This window comes from Azolla caroliniana, unplaced genomic scaffold, assembly GCF_043228905.1.
Source record: "Azolla caroliniana isolate FFs.n. ecotype wild unplaced genomic scaffold, voAzoCaro1.0.p SCAF_1, whole genome shotgun sequence".
Taxonomy (NCBI): Eukaryota; Viridiplantae; Streptophyta; class Polypodiopsida; order Salviniales; family Salviniaceae; genus Azolla; species Azolla caroliniana.
Genome location: NW_028230436.1, coordinates 3,649,176 through 3,677,085, shown reverse-complemented (window position 1 = coordinate 3,677,085; position 27,910 = coordinate 3,649,176). Strand labels below are relative to the sequence as shown.

The following is a 27,910-nucleotide window of genomic DNA, read 5'->3' as shown; positions in this document are numbered from 1 at the left end:
ATAATTCATGTTGATTATGACATATGCCTTTTAAGTAAGTATGCTTCAATTCTTTTAATCAATACCTTGGCAATCAACTTTTAAATCACAAGCACAAGTGATATCATTATCCAATCTAAACGTTTTTCACATAGCTTCTTCTTGGGGTCAAAGTTTAATTAAACCCTATTTCCATGAACTAGGCATTGGTCAATCTTCGTTGCCATACATAACAATGCATCTTTTAAATAGTTCCACAGGACAATAATAATTCAATAGTCATGTCATCCCTTCCTAGTTCTTTCCCCTGTTCTACCCTAGTCATGCCTCCAAAAGTTCCTCTTTTGTAGTAGGAATCTCAATGTTTAAGGCTTCTTATTTTCTTCTATGAGTGGTTTGATATGACATAAGATGATACTCATTGTTTTTTTCCAATAATACTTGCTTCAATTGGAGAAAAGGTATCAACACAATCCCTTGATAGTTCCAAGTTCCAACCAATTCTGTGATAAGTGCAATTCCTTGACTTGACGTAGTTAATGGATTTTTTCTAGGACAGCATGCAATCTTTTGAAAAATTATTGTAGAGGCACAAACCTAATCTCATAATTTCCTAATGTGTGTTTATCATGTAACAAGAAGCTGTCTTTCTCTAAAGTCCAAATGTTGGCCAAATGTGCCATTTCAATAACGAAAGGTGAGAGAGAATTAAATTTTCCTAGTGACAATGAAACAACGCTGAATGTGATGAAGACAGTGAGCAGAAACTTGAAGCCTGGTAGTTTCATCGACCAGCCGTATCAACTGGCAGCATTCTTGTAGGCCTTCTCCTTGTGTTTTATGTTCTCCACGTGTTGGAGCTGAAGAAGAGAATTTACAAACCATAAATTCTGCTCATAAACTCTAATCTTTGTTCATAAATCCTAATCCCTAGTCATCACTCTCTCTCTCTGTCTCTCATAAATTGGCCTCATCATGGACAATAAAATATCTATCCCCTCTCTCAAACACACACCTACACACCATAAGTGGTTGCACAGAAGCTTGTCTATGAATCCTAAGCCTTGCAAGGTCTTCGTGGAAGCAAGAGAATCTGTGCAGCCGCCACCCTCCCTCTCTAGCTCTGTAGTTGAAACAAATCCCCTTGAGATTATAGGCTTGAAGAAGGTTGTGGATGATGCAATACATACCTTTTGAGCAGGAGTAATAGTGATTGGATTATTCTAACATTGGTAGAGGGCAGTCAAAAAAATTCCCATGCACTCATATGTCAAGGGGCATAAATGTGATTTTGGATGTATGTTTGGCTTTATATTCTCTGATCGCTTAGAGAAGGCACATTGTTAGAAATATTTCATTATAAGATTTCAACATTTACATCAGAATCAATATTACATGTCGAAATTTTAAAAGACATGACCACATGGTCTTGAGGATATGGACATCCAAGAATTGTTTCACCAGAAACCTCGAAGGTCTGCCATGGTTTGTGACAGGATTTCAACTCTTATCAAAGTCCAGCAATAGCCAGCAAGGACTGCCTTACAATTGGGATACAACAAATGACAGAGCAGAATATGCCAGTCAAAGCATATGCAATGGCGCAGAAAGGTAGTGCTTCAGGTTCCTTTGCCGAGAGTGCTGCTGTCCCCAATCCATGTGCACTGCGAAGAAATTCCAAAATATTGAAATTTTCTTAGCAACATTGAATGCTATTTGAGCAAATATGAGCAAAACTTGATGAATGATGATGTCCACAAATGACTTGATAAAGGAAAAAACCAGTACTAGTCCTGAGCAGTGGACAAATTTAAAACAAGTAATATAAGCTGGAAATAATAATAATAGTCATAATGTGTGCATAGACATGAAAATAAAATAACCACATTATTGCCATAATTGGAGTCACAAGATTTTAGATTCCAGCCATCTGCCTTTGTCCTGGATAAATTCTCTCTATATCAATACTGTGCTTGAGGATCAGAACGAGACGTCTGTGAGAATTCATAATTCTTTTGATCTACTGTTGTACAGAGAACACTCTCCAAAAGAACTCATAATTCTTGTGAGTTTGTTTTTTTCTTGACAATCCATCTATATAGCAGTGAAAACTATTTCAACATAATTCTCAAGCCTGCCACAGTAGTGTAGCAGCTGCCCTTTCTCCTGAACAGCTTAGCTGTTATTGGAAGGGGAGCAAGTGACAAATGCAAATCATGCCAAAAGGTACGGATTTCTATCTACCAACGAGAGTGTTACCTCCACAATAGCATAACATGACAACGTGCCCCCAATTAAAATATATGTTTAATCAAATATGTCGACAGTGACGAGAAGGATAGATCTAGGATGCAATTGCTCTTTTCCTTGCCATTTGTAGTCGCACAGCTTTTTCCCAAAGACTATACACAGAAGGGTTTGATGAACCCCAAAAGTGAGACCAAACGTTAGGTGTGTTAACAAGCCACAAAATGATGAAGGGTAGGGGGGAGACACCAATACCCGTAACATTTCAGATATTTTACCAGAATAATCCTCTTTAGTGGTAGATTTTGTACTACAGAGTTGTATTCTGGTAATTCTTTGGGTTTTCCCTTATTTAACTGCATTCAAATTTCAGGGGACAGCAATTGGTGGAGGACGATGACACCAACATGCAACAATGCCATAGGTCTCTTCATCAATCAATCACCATATGTCTCTTCATTATTTTCTTTATTATGTAACAGTTCACGAATAACTCCTGCAATCTTGCAAAGTGGTGAACTGTTTCTGGTTCCATTGGAGTATCTTGACGACTGTTATCCCTGTGCCTTTACACTGTCTTCCAGTTTGTTACCAAGGTTGTGCTAAAAGAGCATCTGAGGATGGTGACATAAACAATGGTGTCTTTGGTGTTTGGATACTACTTCCTAAATGATGCTACTTCCTAAGTAGCTGGCTGCATAATGTTGCAAGCATGTATGCCAATGACTGGTTTTAGGCAGTATATTTGCTCTCAAAAACAAATAAAAGCCTATAAAGTAACATAAAAAGATTGTATAATGTACATAGAAAAATATACCTTGATGCTGTGGCCATTCCACGAGTAATAGGATCCATCAATCCCAATTTGTCCATTAGAGTTTGTGCAAAATTAGCACCAACAAGGCCAGTCAAAACAACAACTGCTGCTGTAAGAGATGTATTTGTAACTGCACATAAATTTTCTTTAATGATTAGTTAAAGCAAATTAAATATTTAAAAAAGCAATTTAATTGTTTATTCACGTTTTTTTATGCTATATATAAATATTTTGTGTAGGGGACAGAGAGAGAGAGAGAGACCTTCAAATAAGTTGGCAATACTTAGGGCCAGCGCCACAGTTATACACCTTGGTACGATTGCAATAGTAAAGGATGGATCAAGCCCTATAAGGCGACCCACTATTGCTGTTGAATATAAGGAAAATACAGATGAAACAATTACTGCAGAAAATATTTCTGCTGCATGTCTTTTCACAAGCTGTTTAAACACAAGTAAACCAATAAATATTTGAGTCAATATAATTGAAGATCCTTTTGCATGATAATAATGGCCATTATTATAATCATACTTTTCTTTGTTTGAACATTGAAAAGGCAAAAGACAGAATCACGGATCCTAAGAAACCCATTAGCAAATCACCAGCTCCAGGATTCCCTCCCTGCTTCGTTAAATATGCTCCTATAAATATTGTCATAATCTCATTTTAAGATATTTTAGTATCGAGGTTTTGTATATAAAAATTATCAACGATGAATATTCTACCTAAAACGTAAATAATGATGTTTTAATATGTAAACACTACTAACCTAAAGAAAACGCGAACCCTGAACCATTCAATTGGCCATATGCAAATGCTGCAAGATCAGCCACAAGTGCACAGACAATGATGGGATGGAACACCTTCTTCACAGGTGGAGGAAGGCTACAACAAAAGCAATTATCATCAGTACTTTTATTTATTAAAATGCCAAATAAATCGGAATATATGTTCAGAAGACAAACCTCACCTAGTACCCACGATGTAACCTATGACAGTTGCCGCCAGAAAGAAAGGCAATGTAGTTAAAGGGACAGTTCCGAGGGCAGAAGGAGAAAAAACTGCTAAACCAAAAGATCCCAAGAGCACAGCAGTCCATGCCCAAAGCTCATTGCTTGAGAAAGGTGAAGGTTTTTCCATTGGCTCTGCAGGTATCATTTCTGTCTTCACAATCCCCCTCACTATCAGGGCTGTGTATCCTGCGACTGCAAGAGAGGCTACCCATCCACCAACTGGACAATCGATAAACGCTAATTATCAGGAAGTAGACCCAATTATTCTAATGGAGTAAAAAAAGAAGGATATAGTAATGCCTCTAAAAGACCATAACTACCTCAGAGACCTAACAAAATTACAACTGTTTATGTTAATTCATCACAGCAAGTACCACATTTTTAATCTAGCTTTCTAAAATAAAATGTTCAAGAAAATGTAGCTATGAGTAAAAGGAGAGTTGTTTAAGCACTGCAAAACAAAATTCTTGTCAATCTATCAAACTAGTTCTTTTTGCATTCAAACAATGACAAAACAGTAAAATAAGCAGGAAAAGTGAAAAAATCCTTACAGAGAATTGCTCCAATTTTGACTGCTGACGCTGTAGGTATTCCCTTAATTGCTACAGGGATGACAACCAATGAAGGAACATAGAAGAGAGGTAGCCACCTCTGGATGAATAATGTTGCTGGTGCAAAGAAATCAACTATAGCTGATGCAGCCTCTGGCTTCACCAAATCCACGGCGGACAACAAGCTGAAAATGCTAAACATCCCAAAGAGAGCACTAGGAAAACGAATAGCTGCGGCAGTGAATGCATTTTTGAGTAGCTTGTCCACTGCCAGGAATGTACCCAGAGATAGTGCCAAGTGAGCAGCACTTTTGATCTACATACACATTCCATTGAATGTTCTTTGCAATCTCTCTCTCTCTCTCTCTCTCTCTCTCTCTCTCTCTCTCTCTCTGTGTATTTAGCCCACACATTTATATTAATTGTATGCAAAATCCACTTAGTTACAACACTTCTTAGTCTCCTCTACCTATCATATGCCTATGTAGGGAGAGGGACGTCCTGTAATACCATTAAAACACTTGAATATGCATTTGCAGAAATGATCCCCACATGCTCTTAATATCCAAAAATTCCACATGAGAATACCTTTCAACTTCTTTATATAGGCTTTCACCCCATGTCTATTATCAAACATGAAAGCATTATGCTTATTCCAATTGTGTTGTAGTCTACAATAACGTAAAATTTAGAACAATATCTCCATCTTACCATTTGAACCATTTTGAACATATTGAGAAAAAACCCATTGTTGAGGTCTCAAACAACAACAAGTTAAAACTTGCCAAATGTCTGGTAAGTGCTTCCAAATGGTACACGCTATAGTATATTTAATGAACCCATGTGTACTATCCTCCAATGGAACAGTGCAAAAGAAACAAGTGTCGGACCTTAGTCCTCGTCTCTTTAAGGCCGAACTTAATGGGAGCCCACCAATTATGACTCTCCATATGAATTCATTTGCACGAAATGGTAATACTCTCTCTCTCTCTCTCTCTCAAACAGATGGTTACATTTGGCTACCACACATGCCTCCACTTCTCCATACAAATTCAAGACCTTGGGTATCAATTTGGGTACCAGATACATGAATAAATACACACACCTGCATGCACGAACTTAAGGATACGTTCCAAATTTTGGTCCCAAGCTATTCATACATCCCGAGGTCATCTATTTTGCTACCAGACACATACGTATTTACACAAACACTCTCAGAAAATTGAATCTTTCTTACTGCATTCTCTTGTGGCTGGACCTCGGGAGTACCAGTTGCTGCGGCGCGAGTTTTCAACTCCCTTCGAAGAGATGGAATCCCTAATCCACCTACACGGAGGCGAGGAAGAAGGAGAAGATCATGAAATGAGGACGAAGATGAGGATAGATTGAAGTGAAGTAGACGAGGGCATGAAGGTCGGCGATGAAAAACTGGTCGGGGAGAATGTGAATTGTAGCAACTCGAAGCAACAGAGCATCGATTGGCTGGCAATGCAGGCACACCAACGAGGGGGCGAGCCTGAAACAGAAGAAGATTGTGATGGGAAGCCATGGGTCTGCAACACTGAGAATCTTATCTCGGCCTTCATCTTCGACTTCATCTTTCCACCTTCGCTTCTGTGTGGTGTGGGCCACAGGCTCAAAAGAGAGGATGATGATGATGATGATGATGCCCAAAGATGGAAGGTGGCCCTATAGTTTCCGGAAATAGCATAATTACACTCCGGCCAAAAGCTATGTATCTCTATGCGGACGGGATTTGTATTCTGGGCGCCAGAAATCGTGTCCAAGCAACAATATACATTCCATTGCGAGGGCGAAATCACGAGTAATTTTTTATCCCGAATCAAGCTAGATGTAGTTGTTGTTGTTGTAGTAGTAGTAGTAATAATAACAATCAAAGATGGAAGGTAGCCCTATAGTTTTTGGAAATAGCATAATTAGCCTCTAGCCAAACTCGAAGGATGTTTCCAACCAATCGTGATAGTCGAATCAAAGAACCCCGTGAAGGATTCACACTGAGCTAGTCAAACACAATCGCCTACACTTGTTGAGAACATCAATATATGTTATCATTAAGTGACGCCCCATTGCCAAGCCCTTTGTTCCATGAGAGGTGACGAGGGTGATGACGGCTCAGACATTGCGAAGGCCATTTATGATGAATTCGTCCCTCAACTCCATGTTGCTCATACTAATGCTTATGTTATCTTGTCACACAAAAATTATTTTGCTTATATGTTTTCAACTAAAATGTGATGTACTCTGACAATAATAGGAATTCCTTCGCTAAAATTTTTGTTTCCTTTTGCAATAAAATAAATATAAACCCTTTACAAGAATTGCCCTTATTACAAATTATTGCGTATAAATTCAAAAGACTAACACTGTGCAATTTCCAATGTGTGTTCATTAAAAAAACTTTTCACGAAACCGTTAAACATTTGACTCCTTTTGCACGACACGTGATTATTCTAGTGTAGTTTGGATGCACATGAATGTTAATTTACTAGCGAAGCTTATAATTTGTGTTAAAATCTTTAGCTGCAGGTTTGATGTTTTGTTCAATACAAGAATTATTCAAAAGTGCATTTTCATAATACACAAATTAAACACATCCTTTTACAAGCTTCCTAATAATAACAAAATTAGAATCCATGTCTCAAGATCATATGCCTTATTTCCCCATTTTATAGATTACTCCTTTGTTAGTGTCGGGTTTTCTTATTTTTAAGGCACATGATTTGCAAAACATTCATTCATCTCCTTCTTCTTTTCTTTTCTTTTTCTTTTTCTTTTTCTTCTTCTCTTTCTACTACTTGCTATTGAGTATTATAATTCTTTTGGAGGTTCATGGGTTACTACGAACTTGTGCATTGTGGCATATATGATGGTGCAACCCAATATGAGAGACATGAAAGGATACAATCCTCCCAAGTTATGGATTTGGAACTTTAGAAACAAAAGTGATCCCAAGGTAGAGAGAGAGAGAGAGAGAGAGAGAGAGAGAGAGAGAGAGAGTGTGTGTGTGTGTGTGTTTAAATGTGGACAGTGAAACATTAGATATCTTCAAGATTCAACTCATGGGGAGAACTTGGGTTATTTTTTCAAATTAATGTCATTCGATGCTATTAATGTGCACATCAGCCTTTTTTCCCCTAAAGAGATATGCCTTAGTATTATAAAATCATAAGAAATACAAAAGTTGTGTTGGATAAAGGAGTATACCAACCGACTCCATTGTGCTCACATCATAGCCGATTTGATGTGTATATACAAGAACTACACATATTTGTACACCATATCTCCCAAATTTTTATGGTCTATTCCTCCCAACCTACAACTGAGCACGCAATGTAACCTATACCACCAACATCTATAGCAACAGAGTCCATAAACAAAGTTAGTAGACATTGTTTCCCAAATGATAGGAATAGTATACATATGTATTATGCGATCTCCATCTTCCCTAAAAATGAGCATTGAATCCCATAACCTTTAAAAATGCATTTGCTTCCTAAAAATGACATCAACATTGCCTGTAAAACTTTCGTATTGACTACGTAATGTATGAATAAGTAACAACCAAAATTCAGCAATTATAACAGAAACATCATGAGTGACGTTGTCAAAAATTGATGTACATCGCGCAATGCCTTCCAAATTACCCACATCGGAATAGATGAGGTTGTCTTCCAAATAATATCATCCCTAAATTGCAAACTATCAATTAGAAAAGGTTGAACCATTTGTATATGATGAGGAACTATGTGAAAGGCTTCCACTATAACCACAATTGTCCCTCTAGAATGCCCCACCTAACCACGCCCCAAGTGATCACACAATTAGCATGTATCAATATCAACAACCTTAATACTCTCTTCCATACTTGCATAATTTTAGGACAAGACCACAATACATGCTTAATTGATTCTATCATACATCCACAACCAAATCCACACGACTTACTATTCAGTTGTCGTAACCAAGCCCGAACTGGTAGTGTATAATGGATAAATAACAAGAGAAAAAGTACAATCTTCATGGGAATATGTGTACTCCATAAAATATAGGCTTTCTTAACCACCATGATTATTCATTATCTTAATACATGTGGTGGTCCAATGATTTTTGCTATTGTTTGCATGCATTAATTGCATAACCAATACATTGTATGAGAGTAATGGTAGTAAGAGTTTGTATACCATGTCTATTGGTGTGGTGAAATGACACGATGTTTAAGTTTAACAAGTGCATCTAGGATTTCTTACGAGGATCAGACATGGTGAACAATTATCTCCATTTATCTAACAAGGGTATGGCACATGTGCCTTATGTCTTGGACTTGTGGCCCTCATTTTCGTTGATGTTCCTTTACTTGCTTTATGGTGATTTTTTGGCATGTTGTTAGTGGAGTTAAGGAATTATGGAAGAAATAGTGATGAGTGATTGTCATTGCATCCCAAATGCTAATATAAGGGTTGATGACTGATGCTTTTCAAGCTCAAGCAATATCTAGCTAGTTGGATGGTGGTGCATTCTCCATAGAGGATGCCATACTTCTCTTTGACGTCAATTCACCAAGCAATGTAATATAAGGTTGAGGTAAATGGAAAAGAAGAGCCTCCTAAATCTCCCTTGGCAACTTGGGTATGTTATCTCTTCGACCTTAGCATGAGTGTTGATATTAGCTTCAAGGAATGTACTCGGTATAGATATATTGTGTGCTACGTAAAACTATTGGCATCAAAGATATGGGGAACATTAGAGAGTTGGGAGGTGATGGCATAGAGGGATGTGGTTTTATCTAGATGGATTAATCATTGTTGGGCATATTGGATATATGTTTCTCCTAGTTCATGCTTAAAGTGAACGATTGTGTTGGCACAAGATTGGTGACGACGGAATTTGTAGTTGTGATGGTGTGTTGTTACAAAGGTTATGGACATAATCCTCTCATGTAGGACATTATAGGGTGATTCAATTTCTTTGTCTCTATTGGTTCCTTGACCATCATCATTTGGTTGAAGTATGAGAGTGAGGTTAGAGAGAAGGTTCGCCATATGAGCTAGTTCACTTTGGTTGTACGATTGAAAGTGGTTGACACCTTCACTCATCCTTCCCACCAATAATACAACATAACATGAATGGATGAGAGAAACTCTTGTTACACGTTCAATGGGCAAGATGTACACGTTGCATGCTTTAAGGTTATTAAGAGTCTTCACAAGCATAATCTTTGTTTACACTCAATTGACTAAATGCAAAGGTTTCCAATAATGAATAACGGTTTGTGCATCTTCAAAAGTATTTGTAAAAAATATGAGCACATCATGTACGTACAACAAATTCATGATGACTACATTTTTCACTCCTCAATGCCTCGTGACTACTCACTCAAGCCAACATTTGTTCCAATTCAAACCTAAAAAGACTTTATGAGAGTGGAGCCATGCTTAACACTAATAATACTAATCCTTCTTAGCGTATGTAATAGTTTCAGAGGGAAAATTGCAATGGGTCTCTATGGGGGATGACCTTTTAGTGGAGTAGAAGCCTAATAGGGTGGTTGCAAAAATAGGGAAGGTATGTATTATTGATCCCAATCCTAAAAATTTAAACCCTTTATGGGATATTTTGGTTTGTGGTAGCAAACCCTTATTGGAGTTAGATTGGGATCCAACAGAATGATGGTGGAGAGATGCTAATGGTAAGATGGTTTCTTTCTTTGATTACTTTGTAAAATTAGGTAGGGAATTCCAGCGAAGGAGGAATCTAGTTATGTCGGCTGCAGCTAAGGTATGGTTAAATAATAGTATTCATATGCATTCAGTATTGGCGTTTTGGAAATGGCTATGGGCTCTACAAATTCCTCACAAAATAATTACATTTAGATGGTTATGTGCCAACTACGCACTTCCAGTCTTGGAATGGATGCATAGGGAAGAGGGAATCAAAACTTGTTCTTTTTATGGGTTTCATTTGGAATCGATGCAACATGCCTTATGGAACTGTATGGTTGCATGTTCTGTTTGAAAACGTATGTTGCGCCTCATTGATGTTGCATATGGACCTAATGTGATTACATGGGGAAATGTCTTTTGGATGGATGTAAATGTCGATAAGCATAATTGTGAAAGGGAAAATATATTGGATGCATAGGGAAGAGGGAATCAAAACTTGTTCTTTTTATGGGTTTCATTTGGAATCGATGCAACATGCCTTATGGAACTGTATGACTGCATGTTCTGTTTGAAAACGTATGTTGCGCCTCATTGATGTTGCATATGGACCTAATGTGATTACATGGGGAAATGTCTTTTGGATGGATGTAAATGTCGATAAGCATAATTATGAAAGGGAAAATATATTATTTACCCTTCAAACTACGGGAAGGCAAGTTAAGGACATACCATATTCAAGTTCAAATCGGTTGAATGTGGATGCCACAGTATGGGCTACAATACCATAAGTTGTTTTGTGGAATATTTGGATAGATCGATGCAAAATTGTGTTTTAGCAAATATAGCAAAATCCGGTTCATTGTGTAGGAAATTTGGTCGATGCTTATTTCAATTTTAAAAGGTCAATATGATGCCTTCACTAGTAATGAAGATACCATTTTTCTAAAACAACAATCCTTTAAAGGCAAATGGAAGGATTTGTTCGTCTTTGTGGAGAGAAATGACAAAATGGTTTGGCAATATGTACCCCCTCGATGGTTGTTTCCTACATAGGTGGAGTTTGGTTTCAATTATGACATAGTGGGGGATATACCTTTTCTCTCTTATCTTACCCTCCACTAGATTGTATCATTATATGCTTATTGGATTGGTAATGGAAACTATGGTATAGTTTTGTTTATATATATATATATATATATATATATAAACACTAATAATACTATTGAAATTTTTAAAATTCAACATAAACATGAGTTTGTAATGATATTCCATAGATTCAAGAAATTGAAAGCATGCATTCACTTGGTACTTGCAGTTCTTCCATATATTTCAAAGGATGTGTGTGATGTACGATATCAGAAGCTTTATTGAAGACTATAAAAGCAATGCTCAAATAGGTTTGTACAATGCTTACACAAGTCTGTTGGAGTTACATTACCATAAACACAGCACACTTCCCCTTTCTATTACCCAAAATTCACCACATGCATGATATGTATGTGCTTTCTCTTGAGTTTAAGAAATTGTCAATTGATTTTGTTATTCATATTTGTTTCTGAAATAAGTCTTTCATATAAATGTCAATACAACAATTTCACTTCTCTTTGCGGCTTCTTGGCACTCATGATCAAACCTTTTTTCCTTTGCGAATTATGTGTTTCACGAAATAACATTTCTCGATTCATGAACTATTGAGTTGTAAGAGTTATGTTATCATAACAATTGCATTCTAGTATTTCAAAATTTGGAGTTTTTTCTTTTACATCTCCTTGATCATCCATCGATAACAATAACAACCTAGTGCATTTTTTAAAATGCCATCACCCATTCAAACACGAGGTATCACGTTCTCGTAGATGCAAGAAATTGAACGCATACATTGACTTGGTAATGAGTTCTTCATTTCATTTCCAAAGATTTACAAATGCCTATGAAGCAAGCAAAGTCATTTTTTGCATTGTGAAAGGGTTAATCTCTATCCAAGCACAAAAGTTGGAATGACGATTAGGAATGTAGAATCTAACAACAAAAGCAAGGGGGAGACATGCTTTATCTTAGCCAAATGTTGAGAGGATATTATAATTTATAATCAATAATCTAGGTGAAAAAGGTATTGTTTTAGAAACACAATCTTATTGCCAAAGTGGTTGGAGGTTTGTCATTACATAGGTAACGTTTGAATATTGGCAAAGTTACTAGTGCTTAGGAATTTGCAACAATATGGTTTTGGCTTAACCAATTTTGGCCTTGTCCAAACCAAACTGATTAAGCCTTAAGCAGTTGGAGTTTTCAAACTTGAACAGAGCCGATCCCTAAACCAGTTAAGATTTGAGCCTTGCAAAACCAAGCTCCATCCAATTAAGGAAGCTCAAGCCTGAATTGAGCCAAACTGAAACGCCAGTTAAAATGGTTTAAAAACTATGTTCAAGCTTGAGCCGAGTTGTTGCAGACTCCTAGTAGTGATGAGTATTTTCATACTAAAAAACAATGTATGGACAAAATGAGACCGTGATTCTTTTTCCCATTCATGGAGGAGGTTCTTATGAAATAGTTATAAAAACTTTGACCTCAGAACAATCTCTTGTTTGCTTTGGTCACCTTTCCAATTATTATCTACGCCATATACAACTATACAATGCACAAACTCTTATTATACATCAAAATCTAATAGATTGTAAATATTTATGAGTCAAACATTCATAAATCACACTCTACAATCAAATGGTTTGAAGCCAAGATGAATGTAATTTCTCGTAGTCCAAGAATGCATCATGCGTACCAATGGAGCATATGTTTTATGGAGAAAAAAAAAGAATGCATCATGCGGAGAAAGAAGTTGATTTGAATACATGTGTTGAAAGTTATTCAGTATCATGATATATAAGGAGGAGACACATAAATATTGGTTTCCTAGTTGCACTTTGTGAGTAAAGGAATTCCAAATTTCAATAAAAAAGCTTGAAGTTATCTCTCAATGAATCAATCACAAATGTGATGTAAAAGATGACGTGTAAAAGACGAGGTGACATATAATATCATTATTTGAAATGCTTGTAGAACACTTCAATTAATTGAGGGAACAATTTCAACTATATCTCCTTGTGTTAGGGGTGATATAAAAAGTACCCCTTATAGTTCGAGAAATATAGTATGCACGTCTCATCAAATAGTAAAGATGTTTATCTTCTAAATATGGCTACAAAGTTACTAAAATCAATAAGCCAATCAAGGTAAAAATGGGTGTATCTTACTAGTCCCAATTTCTTGAACTTGATCAGAGGGAGATTCCCCGATCTATGTTTAAGCCTCCTTGTACAGTCTCTTTGTAATAATCCCACCGAACTAATGGGAAAGTAGCTTCATTTTGGAAAAAAAGAGAGGGTGTATCTTCATAAATGAATGCGTATTTGTATAATGGGTATGCTCGCAAATTATTTGTCTTAAGCATTAATATACAACATTGATATTTAGCCAAATATACATCCACCACTAAAAGAGCACGATGAGTATGATAAATCATATATATCATTTACGACAAAATGTCCCTCACCATTAATGTGCATTGGCGTAGTGGCCAAACAATTGATGTACACATATATTTTATTCGTTTGATCCACTATATTTGGTGATATTTTCCAAGTTAAGAAGGGGACTCTTGATTTCGCCCTTGATAAGAGGGGTATATTAAAAAAAATATCGTTAACTTACAATGAGTCTATGAGGTAATGGTCAATTTTTACCATCATATTCACCTCTTGAATAAAAAATTGTGTTCTTTTACCCTAAGACAATGTACCTCCATAATTTGGAGAGCTTTTAACCGGATTAATTGTGTTTCAATCACAATTGTACTTTTCCTACATGTCTTTGAATAACAAAACTCACGATAAGTTCCCCAAATACAAAAAGTTAGCACATCGAAAAGTTTTCACAAGATGTGTTGAATTTTATGATGGGCAAAAGTTCGATCTATTACAACTTCCAAATCCTGACTTATAAGAGAGTGTTTGTGGTTGTTTAATTTTATAGAAAAACTTTTATCAATCAAGATTTGTTCATGAGTCAAAATGACATAGTTGTATGCATATTCCATTGCTTTGCCTCTCACGGACAAAATAATATGGTGCAAGTTTGGATATTATTCAAGCACACTAGTGAGATCAAGAGAAGATCTTAAAGTACACCTTTACAGCTAAGAATGGACGAGGGCAAATCCTTTACAAAACATGAAACATCAACCATATCGATTGTTTGGTTGAATACTAATAAGTTGAAGGATATTTCATGGGGGTACATTGGTAGATGTTCTATTTGATTGTGAGGTATATCATAAGTCAATATTAATCATGGAAACATTTTTTTGGGTAACTTTGCAAGTCTCAAAAATAGTCTTGCTACCACACACATAACCATCAAACAAGTAGGCTTCAGTAGCATGTATTCTTACATGGCCAAAACATTGTTCATGTATTGCTTATGAAAGATGGTGGGCATATCTCATAAAAGCATAACTTTTATATGGCAAAATATAGATGGGAAACATTTAAATCATTTATACACGTTGTTATACAATAGTAGATTTAACAACAAAGAGGTTATGCTAATAATTATATGTCGTGAGGAAAAATTATGTTTCTTTCCCAACTCAATTATGCAATATGGACTTCAAATGATTAACCAACAATGATGCATGATATTCTCCCACCAAGATCTAAACAATACCTTCTAGAAAAACTACAAAGAATCTACAATAAGACTATGTGGAGTATATGAATAAGGCTAGTTGGATGATTGTTATTAAGAAATCTTAGGTGCTTGTGATTTGGCATGATCTTGGTGGGAGATGTACATGACATCATTTGGGATCCTACATTAATGCGGGTGCCAATTATACATAGTTCTGCCATGACTTTGGCATCACGTGGCAAAAACTTTGGCATCACATGGCAAAAACTTTGGCATCACGTGGCAATTGATGACAATAAACAAGTGAATAAGGTATTGTTAAAAAAATGGGTGGATAAATAGAAGGGCCCAACAAGGTGATTGGTTTATTTTTGGCTAGGGTCCATGTTAACACAAGGCTCTCATGTAAAATCACATGTTCGGTCACCCAACCACTTGAACCATTGAATGAAGGGTTGCATTTCTTTAACAATGTATTTGCATTAACCATGTTCTTTATAAATTTGTCAAATGACACCATAGTTGATTACGATGGGTAAATTTACTTTTAAAAGTACATACTAGTTACTATGAACTACAAACCAATGCTCAGCAAAATGCCAGTGATGGGTTGAGTATTTGTTAGCTATGTTAAGCCATAAGGGAACTAAGAGACAATACATTTCTACCATTTTAGAACTTACTCGAGATTTCTCTCTTCTGCTAACTTGTCTACCTATTTCATTATATAGACTTGTAATTTGTAGAGTTTCCCTCTCAGCTATAGATCGTAGTATTATAACGTGAACATATATAGTTGTTTAAGGTTCAAACCGACTTTGATGCATATAGTTGTTTAAGGTTCAAACCGACTTTGACGCTGGATTAGCATTCATTGTTAAAACCTACTTTTTTGGTGAACGACAACAAAATACTCATTTATCTAACAAGGCAAACTTTGATGAGCGACAACAAAAGGCTCTCACTATAACAAGACAACTTGTAATGAGCATTAGCCTCATAGCTAATTTGGCAAGTTTCCCTTTCAAATAAAAGTAGTAGTACCATGCAAACATGATGTTTTTTCTAGGGTTCCAATTGGCTTTTTACATTAGATTAATAGCTTTTAGTGAACGACAACAACACACTCATTAATCTGGCAAGACAAACTTTGGTGAACGACAACAAAGGCTCTTCTTCGTACAGCAAGACAACCAGCTTGTGACAAGACGTAACACGAGACATCGACCAACTATTTGGTGAAGGCCAATTGCACAAGTCGATAAAATACGAGATAGCATGGCATGTATCAGTGGTCAAATATGAATTGCACCGACACGAAAGAAGTTAACAAATGAAAGCCAAGCTAAGAGAGACTCTCAATCGAGTGACTGTTGTGTTACGATACCTTGTTGTAAAAAAAGGGTGAGAGAAGCAAATGTTCGGCCTTGGGGCTACATAAAAAGAGTGTGTTTGTGTCTATCTACATAGAGAGAGAGAGAGAGAGAGAGAGAGAGAGAGAGAGAGAGCAAAGAACATTCAATGGAATGGAACCAAATAAATTAGGTTGTTGTTTTTAGCCAAATATTGGTTTTTATCATATATTTTTGGCTATTATTTTTCTTGTTAAATAAAACTAATTTAATCGCATCCGACTATGAAGTTTTTGACTTCTTGCTACTATTTTTCAAGCAAGAAAACAGGAAATGTTTTTTCTTTTTAAGAATTTGCTTTCTGATTTACATATTTATCGAGTTTTTTTTTCAGTTGCTTTTTTTTTTTCCTGTGCTGTTGAGAACAACTGAAGCTTTTTGCGTTTTTCTGTTCACCTCCCTTTCACTATAAAATAAACGCCACAAAGAAAGACAGAGAAACAGAGCACAGACTGCGAGAGACAGACAGACAGACAGACAGAGAGATTTAAATTAGTAACTCATGATGATAATCGCATAAGCTCTATATTCTTAATCAGAGGCATTATTGATCGAGCAAAAATGGAGGCAATTAAGTGGTGGGCGATCGGATTAATACTGATGATTTTGCTTGATGACAGATTAGTTGCGACTAAAGGCAGTGCAGAAACAGAGCATCGCAATAGTATTAATCATGACCATCATAATCATCAAACGGATAAGGTCAAAGCAGAGGAGATTAAGAAGAAGAATAGGAATCTGCAGCAAGAGGCGGATCGGATTATTAGGCTCCCTGGCCAGCCAAGAAACATCGGATTCCATCAGTTCTCAGGCTATGTCCGAATTAATGAAGAGAAGGAGCTGTTCTACTGGCTCACTGAGGCTCCTAAATCCAATCAACACAATCAACCTGGCCATAAATCAAGGCCCTCCTCCGAGCTTCCCTTAATCCTATGGCTTAATGGAGGTACTTAACCTCTCTCTCTCTCTCTCTCTCTCTCTCTCTCTCTCTCTCTCTCTGTCCACATCCCATTTAATTTTGTTTAATTTGATGTTTTGCATCATTAGTTTTTAATATGCTCGCTTCTTCTTCTTCTTCTTCTTCTTCTTCCCATTCAAAGTAAGTAGGAGCATCACCAATAGTATTTGTATAATAAGGATCTCCCCATAAATCATGGCATTACTACTTGCTTCACTTACTAATACTAGGATTAGAAACAGGTTTGGATCTCAGGGACTTAAGTTCATAGAATTAATCTCTGTACCTTATAAATTACATTAAACAACCTTCCTTGATGTTCTGTTATTGTCTACCGTCTGAATCCATTATATATATAATTCCACATAAAAACCACTACCTTAGTCCAACATTTTTAGTTGTCTTTTTCATCTCCATTTAACCCTTTTTACACACACATTACAGATTCAGGTTTATAATTATGTTTACAAATACCTACATATATTGACATTATTACCTTGATCACTATTGATTAAGCCTTCTCTTCTTCACTTGAATGTTAGGATTTTCTCTTTCACTTCCTTGAGATCAGATTGTCCACAATAGTGTAAATTAAGAACATTTTGGATTCCTCAGCTTCGATTGAAATGAATAGTGAGGAATCAGATTATTGCTCTAGGTTGGTGTCCAAAGTTGAGGTAGGGTGGAGAAAAGGTGGTAGAAGTCGTCTTGATGGTTAAACTAGTATTGTAACGGATTAGATAATTCGTGATCAAACACTAGGCTTGAATGTTGCGAATTGATCTCATCAACATTGATAGGTTGAATGTTTGATGTTCATGAATCATCATGAAAAGATTGCCAATTGATGGTGAGTTTCTAAGCAATGAAATCATGAGTACTCATGCTAATAACATTAACATGATAGATTAAGAAGTGTTACGAAAAGATGAAATTATGTATGGGTCGATAGACTTCAGGTTTTCGTACAACAAATTGGTGTGACTAGACAACCAACCAACATTATGATATTGTTCCATAGCCTAATTGTTCTCAATTGTAGGTCTCAAGGGAGACATTGACATGTCACGTGCAAGTATCAATCTTCGTAATAATAAAATATCTACCCTAAGAACCTCCATTGTAAGTACGAGCTTAAAAACTCTTGGTGGATGTGTAGGTAAGTTGGATATTTGGCATTAATGTTTAAATAAATTGGCCAATCAATGAGACCATGGATGGGTGGATACAATACAATACCATAGCCTAACAAGATATGACAAGACTTAACCACTAGCAACGAGAAAAGTAATTAAAAGTCTCGAATATTGCTAGAAGGAACCAAGTCAACCTTGAGACTTTCTTCAAGCATATCATTAAAGAGTGTTCGCTTCTTAAGAGTAGCAAGTTGGTCCTCTCAAATTGCATTTGCAAACTTTTTGAGTTGGGATTATTAAATGTGATCAAGGAAGTGTTGTCATATAGTTGAACGTTATTTCAATTCAATAATAGTTTTCTTGGCTTGAACAACTAGCCCATAAGGCCTACAACACAATCCTAAAGCGTATGTTAAATTTAAGCCAACTTCCTGATATGCATTGTCCGGCTATTCCACATTCTATTTCCTTGCCATATTATTCTCTCCATGAAAATCATTTGATAGTTTTTCTCTTGCATTAAATATGTTGTGTCTACCTCTTTTACAAGCTTGATATGGGCATTGGACATTTTCTGTTATTTTTGTTGCTCTCCTATGTTATTATTCCTCCTCTGCACCATCTCGCTTTTCGTTGTTTTCCTAAGGGTTTCAACGTCCCAATAATATTTGCTTGTCCCTACATATGTGCTTGCAAAAGAATAAAAATCTCGTTAAGGCTACAATAGAGTATGAATCCCATTAAGACAATAAAAGAACCGTTACACTAAAAACTCTATTGACACTTTAATGTACATACTCTAAAGGCTAGAATATTCTTTCCTCAAGCTTTTAACTCTTGTCATCATGAACATAACTTTTTATGATATTTATCCTTTGTTTCTTACTACAAAACATGAGTTTACCTTTATTTCATCCTTATTGATATCTGATTTCTTCATAGATTATTTGGCCATCACATGTTTTACTGGTCTTGATTTAGTATTATCCTTCACTATAATATTCTCGAGAAGGTTTGATCGTGAATTGAGGGTGAGACAGGTATTTTATATGTGGCATTTATCTCCTTCATATGTTTTCACAATGTTGTCAGGTGCACCTTGAGCTTATTGTGCCCATCTAATTTGTGCATCTTGTACCTTCATGGTGTCTTAGAGATAAACTAGAAACATGAACCTCTCCAAGACATTGCGAAGGTACAAGATGCAAGAATTACGTGGGCATTACGTAAATAAGTATTTAAAGTAGACACACAATATTACAATATGAGGCTAAGTGTAAACAATAGGAGCCCTCGTGTAACTTTTTCTCGACTATGTTATTATATTAATATTAGAAACTCTTGTTATTGTCAGCGAGGCACGTCTGCTCTGTTTTGAGTGTCATAATTATGTAATGCAATTATTTGTCTCTTTCACTAACTACTTCTAATTCATGACCTCCACATGTGCACGAGATGAGGACAACCATATGTCATTGAGTCATTTCCAAGTTGTACCCATGGCTTAGTAAATTGGACTCTACGTCACACTTTCATGAATTATGATGATGTGACCACACTTTTTTTTACCATTTCAAAAGACAATTCAAATGTTGCTTTTTGTCATACTTGCGTGATTAATGTACGAGAATCATGGAACATACCAATGGAATGAGAAACATTGGCATTGATTATTAGACTCTAAATGTCAAAAGGATCGTGATTCCTCTCAAAACAATTTACCCTTAAGTGACGCATTGATATATAAATACCTTAAGCTACAATTTCGAAGTTCTAACTTTTAAGCTTCCCTCTTTACACCGCCATTGATTGACATTGAACACCTCCCTCTCAAAGGTTGTACAAAATAATGATAGAAGAGAGATCATCAATGCTTATGAAATTCCCTAGGGAGTAGTGTACGGGGAAAAGAAGCCTCCTTCACTAAAATGCTGGTTGAATTTTTCTACTTGTGAGTTGGCAATAATTACAAAGGGAAGAAAACAACACACGTATATACCTTTTTTACCAAAATCCTGTAGATGCACGGTTTTTTCTCATGCATGAAAAAGGCAACTCAAATGATAAATAAAGGCAATTCTTCAGGACACTATTACGGAGTATATAAAATAACAATCAAGTTACGAATAATGTGAGGGTGCTTCACTGTTTTCGTTTTCGAAAGTACCATTTTGTTGTCACATTCTCTATATTTTTGGGCACCACACTTTTCCATAATGTTTATCAATAATGCAATACAAAACGACTCTTACTCAACCTATTTGTCCATGATTTATCCACTAATAATGATATATCGGGTAATATATCACATATTCTCTATCATTACAAAATTATGTGTATCCTATTATTAGCTATGGACTTTTGATAATAAATCACATCAAGATTTGAGTTCCTATGATGCATTCATGTGGCAAAGGCCTTCATAGAGGTTGATTCTCTTTGATAGCCTTAATCAACTCAAGTTACGCTAGATTGATGAGGATAGCGTTCCAATAAGGGCATTAGTTTTGGAGATATATCTTCGTGATTCCAACTTGTATTCAATCCACTTATGGCCCTTGGCTTTGTGTTAAATTGTGGCCTTTGCCCTTACATACAATAGCTAGTTAGAAAAGTAAGTGCTTGTGCTACACTCCAAAGAAGGGAATCTACATACCCTCGTTTTTAAATGTTTTATACTAGGCAAATCCATTCGATGATACATAGGCAAGGAGAGGGAAATTGAGGAGATGATAAGGTTTCCACATTGAACTAAGCTTGTAAACGTTGTGGAGATCAATAAACGAATCATTAAACAGATGCAAATTAGTGAATAATTGTTAAAAGTGATGTGATTGGTGAAGAATTGTTAAAATCAACATAATTCAAACTTGTGCCAACTTTTGGTCGATGAACATGGTGGAGTGGGCATGCGTCCATATTTCTCAAAATTGTTGAGATGTGTGTGTGTGTGTTGAAATTCGGCCATGTAACATAGAACCGATTGCATGGCTAACAATGCCCCACCCCACCGGTGGCCGGCCGGCAAAACGTGATATTGATGATTTGGTTGTCAATTGGAAATTATATATAGAATTTTATTGTAACAATAGACTAGTGACTTTGCGTAGAAGTGTGTATGATATGATGTGTGGTGGGTGATTACATTGGCAATGGCATTGTGGTCGTCGTGTACATACTGTGTGTCTGTGTGGATTACCTTCTCTTCTTCGCGCAGGTCCCGGCTGCTCATCCCTCGCCTATGGCGCCATGGAGGAAATCGGTCCCTTCAGAATCTTCCCCAACGCCAGCCGTCTCTACCTCAGCGAGCATTCATGGAATAAAGGTCCCCCCCCCCTCTCTGTGTATGAATGATTTATTCTGTATGTGTATGGATAACATACATTATATGTCTACCTACACATGTGTATGTGCATGTATATATATGTATACATATATTATATATATATGCGCGCGCGCGTGTGTGTGTAAATATTATACAATGTGTCTATGTGTATGAATATAATATGCATAAATATATGTATATGCATGCATATTCCTATGTGCACGTACGCATATACTACGTCATATCTGCTGTATGTTTTGGGATGATTTTACCCTTATGTATGTATATAATTCTACCTACGTATAGAAGCATTAAAACATAATAACCTTGTCCATTACATGTACCCATACATTGCATGTACGAACTGTGTATGCATTGTCATATGTGCAGAGAACATACACATACATTACACACGTATATGAACTGTATGTGTATGCTTACAAACTATTGTAGCTCATTTGCATCTGCGTACACAATTGTAAAATGCATATACATGTGTGTTCTTTGATATTCAGGTATGTCCATTTATCGGTGCTTTTTAGTGTTGCACATAGCACATGTGTCTAGTGTTCTGAGATGGGTTATGTGTGTGTGCATGCATCCGGCTACTCCAATGTTGCAGTTGCCAATCTTCTCTTTCTTGAATCTCCTGCTGGTGTGGGCTTCTCATACACAAACAAATTATCTGATCTTACTTCATTTGGCGATCAGCAAACTGGTTTGTTTCTAAACCTGGTAATCCTAGTAGTTTAACCTTTTGTGTTCCCAATATATAACTGTTGGGATAATTTAGCAATAGAAATTTAGATCTCCTTGTCAATAGAAACTTGTCTTTCTTGCATGAAATCTTTTATTCTGAACGGGGAGGGATATTGGCATGCTTCTAAAACTAATGTGGTTGAAATTATCTTTGAAATCTGTTTCTTTTTGTTGGAATGTTGACTAGAATAAAATGTTGATAATTCGTTCTTATGAATGCAGCGGATGATGCTCATGCTTTTCTAGTCAAATGGTTTGAAAGGTTTCCTCAGTACAAGGGCAGGGATTTTTACATCATGGGAGAAAGCTATGCAGGTAAAAGATCAATACACTAATAGTGCTAATTAGAAGAGTGGTTAATCCAAGAGTTTTCTTCACTTAAATCAATGGTATTGATTCTTGTGAGTGCTATATGATGATCGAGCAGGGCATTACATACCTCAGCTTGCAAAATTGGTTTACGAACAGAATGTGAAGGGGGTGAAGTCTCCTGACATTAACCTCAAGGGTCTCATGGTATGTGTAAACGTATATTATAAAATAAAAAGTGGAAGGATGTCTCCTTTGTTTGCCCACTTTCATGCAAACTTAATTTGGATAAGTATTCGTGTTAAGAATCAAGACCATGTTTTTTAATATGTCTCTGTGTCAAAGTGTTCTATCGAATTGGCATATCAGTCACACAAACTTAATTTAGATTATACTTTGTTATGTTATGAGTCATGTCTGTTTAGAGGATTAAAAGGAAGATCATGGCTCAAAGTTTTTTAAACAAAATTCTAGAGTCTATTCAAACTGGCGTAGTTCTTGGGGATTTAGTGATCATGTCATAGGTGAGGTAATATAGTATCTTTCTTCTGCCCCCAAAAATTTTCAGTGAGAACTTGGAAAGGATCGTGTATGTGAAGGTTCTACATAAGGCTGAGACAATGTGTTTAAAAGAGCTTATACAAACTTAAAATATTTTGCTTTTAGATTTGAAAACTATGAATTTGTATCTCAGATTCTATAACATTAATGATGCAGGTAGGAAATGGCGTGTTAGATTTTTACTATGATAATGTGGGCCTCATAGAGTATTGGTGGGATCATGCATTGATATCAGACTCAACTTATAATTCACTCCATGTCCACTGTGACTTCCATACACAAAATGTTTCTGATATGTGTAATCAACTTCTAGAAAACGCTTTCGACAAAGAAATGGTAGATATAGATTTATATAGCATTTACACACCCGCATGCAAGAAAACTTCCCAGAGCCGACGACTTGCATCCAGGAGATCGAAGAATAATCCTGTAAGTTATCTAATTGAGCTGCATGAACTATATTTTGACAATATCCCGAGATTGGACCTCCTATTCTTATAGAATAACTACGCTTTGTTCATTATTTGCACCTTTGTGGTGTGTTGTCTTTATTGAGCATTGATCTATTTACAGTTATTGAGACAAAGGGCAGGATATGATCCATGTTTAGAGAATTATGCTGAAGTCTATTTCAACCGCCCTGATGTACAAAAAGCCCTTCATGCGAACAAAACTGGAATTCCATACAAATGGACTGCATGCAGGTATGCACTCTTTAATGTGTAGCTCAGTGTTGATATGGACTCAAAAACTACTGAATAATTGTTTAATTGATATTGAGTACGTACGTAGTCTTAAGATAAAAGTCTTGAAATCCATGGTGTCACATTCATCTTGTATGTTGTAAGTGCAGTGACGTTCTTTTTCAAAATTGGAAAGACTCGGCCTTCTCTGTAGTTCCAGTCTATAAAGAGCTTATATCAGCTGGATTGAAGATATGGCTCTTCAGGTACTTATTTTGTTTTCTCCAGCTAGAAGATAAATGGAATTTTGATAAAGAATCATAATGACTAAGCTTATTGGTTCACTGTACAGTGGTGATGTTGATGCCGTGGTTCCAGTAACAGGAACACGGTATGGAGTGGAGCATATGAAACTTCAAAAGAAAGAAGAATGGTTTTCATGGTATGTCGATGGCCAAGTAAGTAATCAGATCTCTTCTCAAATACAGTGGATTTATTTCTGAGCTGTGAAGGGATGTAGAATGTTAAATTTCACACTCTCCTGTGCTTGGGATGGTCTTGTATTCTTAACACTTGTTTAAAACACAATATGGCGTACTGCCTTTTGTTTGTCAAATTAGTGATGAGTAACCTCTATGCAGGATGCAATAATTAAATTAAAGTAAACCTCCTTATATTTAGAATTATTTTATAGTAAATTACTACCTTCATGATGACAGGTTGGAGGCCGATGCCAAGCCTATGATGGGCTCTCCTTGGTGACTATCAGAAATGCTGGACATGAAGTCCCATACACACAACCTGAAAGAGGTTTCGTATTGGTCAAATCATTTTTGGCCAGTGGTGACAAACCATTATTACCAAGAAACCACACATTGTGATCTGTTGGATAATTTTCCTATGTACATAATTAGGGGTACATTTTAATCATGGTGATTATAATGGTTGATTATTGATAATAGTTCAGGTTATTCATTCAATTAGAAATAATGCCAGGGATACATTTTAAAGAGACAGCAGGTTATTCATTTGATTGGAAATTAATATGTAATTTTTCAAAGCCAATTTTATTGAACATACAGCATACGTTTCATTAAAAATTGTGTATGGATTAAGGCAAATCGTCAGGTTCATAATTAAAACAATGATAGATTCTTAGAGATCTTGCAATTCAAAATATTTAATAACTAATGATGTTGTGTATGGAAACCAATCTATTTTGATTTTCGTTACCAAGTTTAGACATCCATGAACATTATTCTTATCATGACAAGAAGTAAAACAATGTCAACTATTTTGAAGTACTTGTACATTGAAACGTATTCAAGTAATTGGTGTCCAAGTTTTCTACATCTTGGAATTATCTTACAAAAGAGACTTTGAATGTATCGTTGAGATGAAGACATATCCAGATGTGTCCTCAGTATCAATGCAAGAGATTTGCTCATAACATCGTCTTCCAACATCTATGTTTCCATATGTTTCACATCCTGTGAATAAAGACATCCATCCAATGATATCCTTGCCTAGAGGTGTACATGTAAGTAAGTCTTCAGCCTCTTCTAAAAGTCCCGCGCGACCCAATACATCAACCAAGCAATTATAGTGCTCAATGTTTGGAGAGATCCCATAAATATTTTGCATTGATTCAAAATGCATACGACCTTCATTAACAAGTCCTGCATGGCTACATGATATCAGAATGCCAAGAAAAATCACCTCATCGGGCTTTATCCCTTGGGATTGGAAGTTCTCAAACCATTTGAAAGCTAGTTTCGAGTTGCCTCTTTTAGCATATGCTATGATTAGTGCCCCCCATGACACCACAGTTTTATCTGGTAATACATGAAACACTTGAAGTGCTTCCTCCAATCTTTCACACTTTGCATATGCATCAACAATACTATTTCCAATGCTTATTTCTACCTCCAATCTGACTCTAATGATCTCGTGATGCATTAATCTGACCTTATCAAGTGCACCTCTAATGCCACATGCTTTGATAATACATAGTATTGTAGCCTTCTCTGGAACAAGGCTTGCTCCCAACATTTTATCAAAGTACTCAAAAGCTGAAAAGACATCGCCATGCTCAAGCCATGCATTGATCATGGAATCCCATGAAATCACATCATGTCGTGGCAGAGAGTCAAAAATCCATTTAGCTTCATCCAAGTTCCCACATTCTGCATACATATTAATGAGGGTACTCCCTACAACCACTTCTGATTCAATCCCAAATATGCAGATTTGCTCATACAAAAGCCTACCTTGTGAGAGCAAACCTAAGCTTTTACAAACTTTTATGATGCTTGAAAATAATAATTCATCAGGGATAAATCCTTCTTTTTGCATTTCAATAAATGCTTCCAATGCAGATTCACCATACCCATGTTGGGCATATCCCGAAATTAATGCACCCCATGTTACCAAGTCTCGGTTAGGTAATCCATCACATAATGCCTTTGCCTCCTGTAAACCCCCACACTTGCCATACATGTCAATAAGTGCATTACTGATAACTATATCAAACTCGAGCCCAAAATTCACAATTTGTTCATGAATTGATTTACCATGATCCATTATCCCCGTGCTACCACATGATTTTAGTGCACATAAAAAGACAACTTTGTCTGGTTTCACACCATCAATCTGCATTTTGAGAAAAAGTTCATAGGAAATGAGACTATGACCTTGCTGAACATAACCAGATATCAATGAGGCCCATGCGATGACATTACGAGATCGAAGATTGTCAAAAACTTTTCTTGCTTCTTCTAAACTTCCACATTTTGCATACAACTCAACAAGGGCATTACTAACAACAACATCAAGTTCAAGACTACTTCTATTGATTTGGTCATGAATGAATCTCCCCAATGTAAGGCAACCAATATTAGTACATGCTTTCAATACTGATGAAAATGTGTGTTCTTCTGGTTTCACACCACATTCTTGCATCAACTGAAAAAACTCTAAAGCCCTTTCTCCTTCTCTAAACTTCGCATGAGCTTGAATAACAGCATTCCACGTGTATATTGAAGGATTTGATGCCTTTTCAAACACATCTCTAACATCATTCAAGCTACCACAAGTCGTAAAAATTCTGATAAGATGATCTACCAACACAGGAATTGAATCTAATCTATTATTAACCATGAGAGAATGAACTTTCCTGGCAGAAGGAAGGTCTCTCTCTTTGATGCATCGCTGAAGCAATGTGTAGATGACATCTCTTGATATAGAGATTTTTTTCGCATCCAAGATGTCAAAAACCAAATGCAACTGATTCTCTTCGATGAGTTTCTTTGAGAAACTACTACGTCAGTATGTGAAAACGATTCATACAGAGCTTAAAAACGATTAAAACAGAGCTCGAACAAAAACAGAGACTTCGAAGAAAGGGATGTCATACCTGCACATTCCGATTTTGGTAATGAAACCCTCGTTTCTTTCTCCATGAAAGTACAGAACAGGGCAAACAAAAATGGATGTTAAAATTCTTTATAAGTTACCTTAACTTGTAAACCAACCCTTAATTAATCCAACTAGATATATTACCATGGGATCGAGAAAACTAGATCATCAAGATGGTTAGTCTATTTGCCACTCCACTTGATTCTAGCAAAGTTCCCTTGAAGAGTTTTTGCAAGTTGAAAGAAATCAATAAACTTTGTGGTAAAATGGATTGTGTTGAACCTTTTGTAGTGTTGTAGGGTTGAAGTCATATGTTGGTATGGACAATGCAAACTATTGTTAGAGCATCACATGGGTGAGTGGAGGATTGAATGGA

General features: G+C 36.2%; 3 protein-coding genes across 7 annotated transcripts; 1 reads left to right on the top strand and 2 right to left on the bottom strand.

Moving 5' to 3' along the window:
• Positions 1-1,319: 1,319 nt before the first annotated feature.
• Positions 1,320-6,224, bottom strand: LOC147868395 (plastidal glycolate/glycerate translocator 1, chloroplastic). Its single transcript, XM_087318661.1, has 8 exons — positions 5,845-6,224; positions 4,608-4,923; positions 4,014-4,275; positions 3,813-3,928; positions 3,575-3,684; positions 3,306-3,483; positions 3,044-3,173; positions 1,320-1,643 (listed from the first exon to the last, which is right to left on the bottom strand). The coding sequence occupies exons 1-8, from the start codon at positions 6,154-6,156 to the stop codon at positions 1,490-1,492; spliced, it is 1,578 nt and encodes a 525-aa protein (XP_087174787.1). The 5' UTR covers positions 6,157-6,224; the 3' UTR covers positions 1,320-1,489.
• A 10,605-nt stretch (positions 6,225-16,829) lies between these two features.
• LOC147868394 (serine carboxypeptidase-like 26) lies at positions 16,830-25,175 on the top strand. Its single transcript, XM_087318645.1, has 10 exons — positions 16,830-17,332; positions 21,698-21,805; positions 22,428-22,523; positions 22,787-22,879; positions 22,992-23,080; positions 23,591-23,863; positions 24,008-24,138; positions 24,288-24,383; positions 24,470-24,575; positions 24,837-25,175. Exons 1-10 carry the CDS (start codon positions 16,948-16,950, stop codon positions 24,996-24,998), a joined length of 1,539 nt encoding a protein of 512 aa, XP_087174771.1. The 5' UTR covers positions 16,830-16,947; the 3' UTR covers positions 24,999-25,175.
• On the bottom strand, positions 21,695-27,657 carry LOC147868393 (pentatricopeptide repeat-containing protein At5g27110-like). 5 transcript variants are annotated; one of them, XR_015529688.1, is made up of 3 exons: positions 27,533-27,651; positions 24,823-24,918; positions 21,695-21,840 (listed from the first exon to the last, which is right to left on the bottom strand). XR_015529688.1 is itself a non-coding variant. In XM_087318638.1 (2 exons), the coding sequence occupies exons 1-2, from the start codon at positions 27,538-27,540 to the stop codon at positions 25,483-25,485; spliced, it is 1,959 nt and encodes a 652-aa protein (XP_087174764.1). In that variant the 5' UTR covers positions 27,541-27,657; the 3' UTR covers positions 25,395-25,482. The 5 variants fall into 5 exon arrangements, 2 of the variants coding, with proteins under 2 accessions (XP_087174764.1, XP_087174759.1); XR_015529687.1 differs by lacking the exon at positions 21,695-21,840 and adding an exon at positions 24,168-24,621; XR_015529686.1 differs by lacking the exons at positions 21,695-21,840; positions 27,533-27,651 and adding an exon at positions 22,476-22,581 and having other exon boundaries at positions 24,823-24,888.
• Between the last annotated feature and the right edge of the window lie 253 nt (positions 27,658-27,910).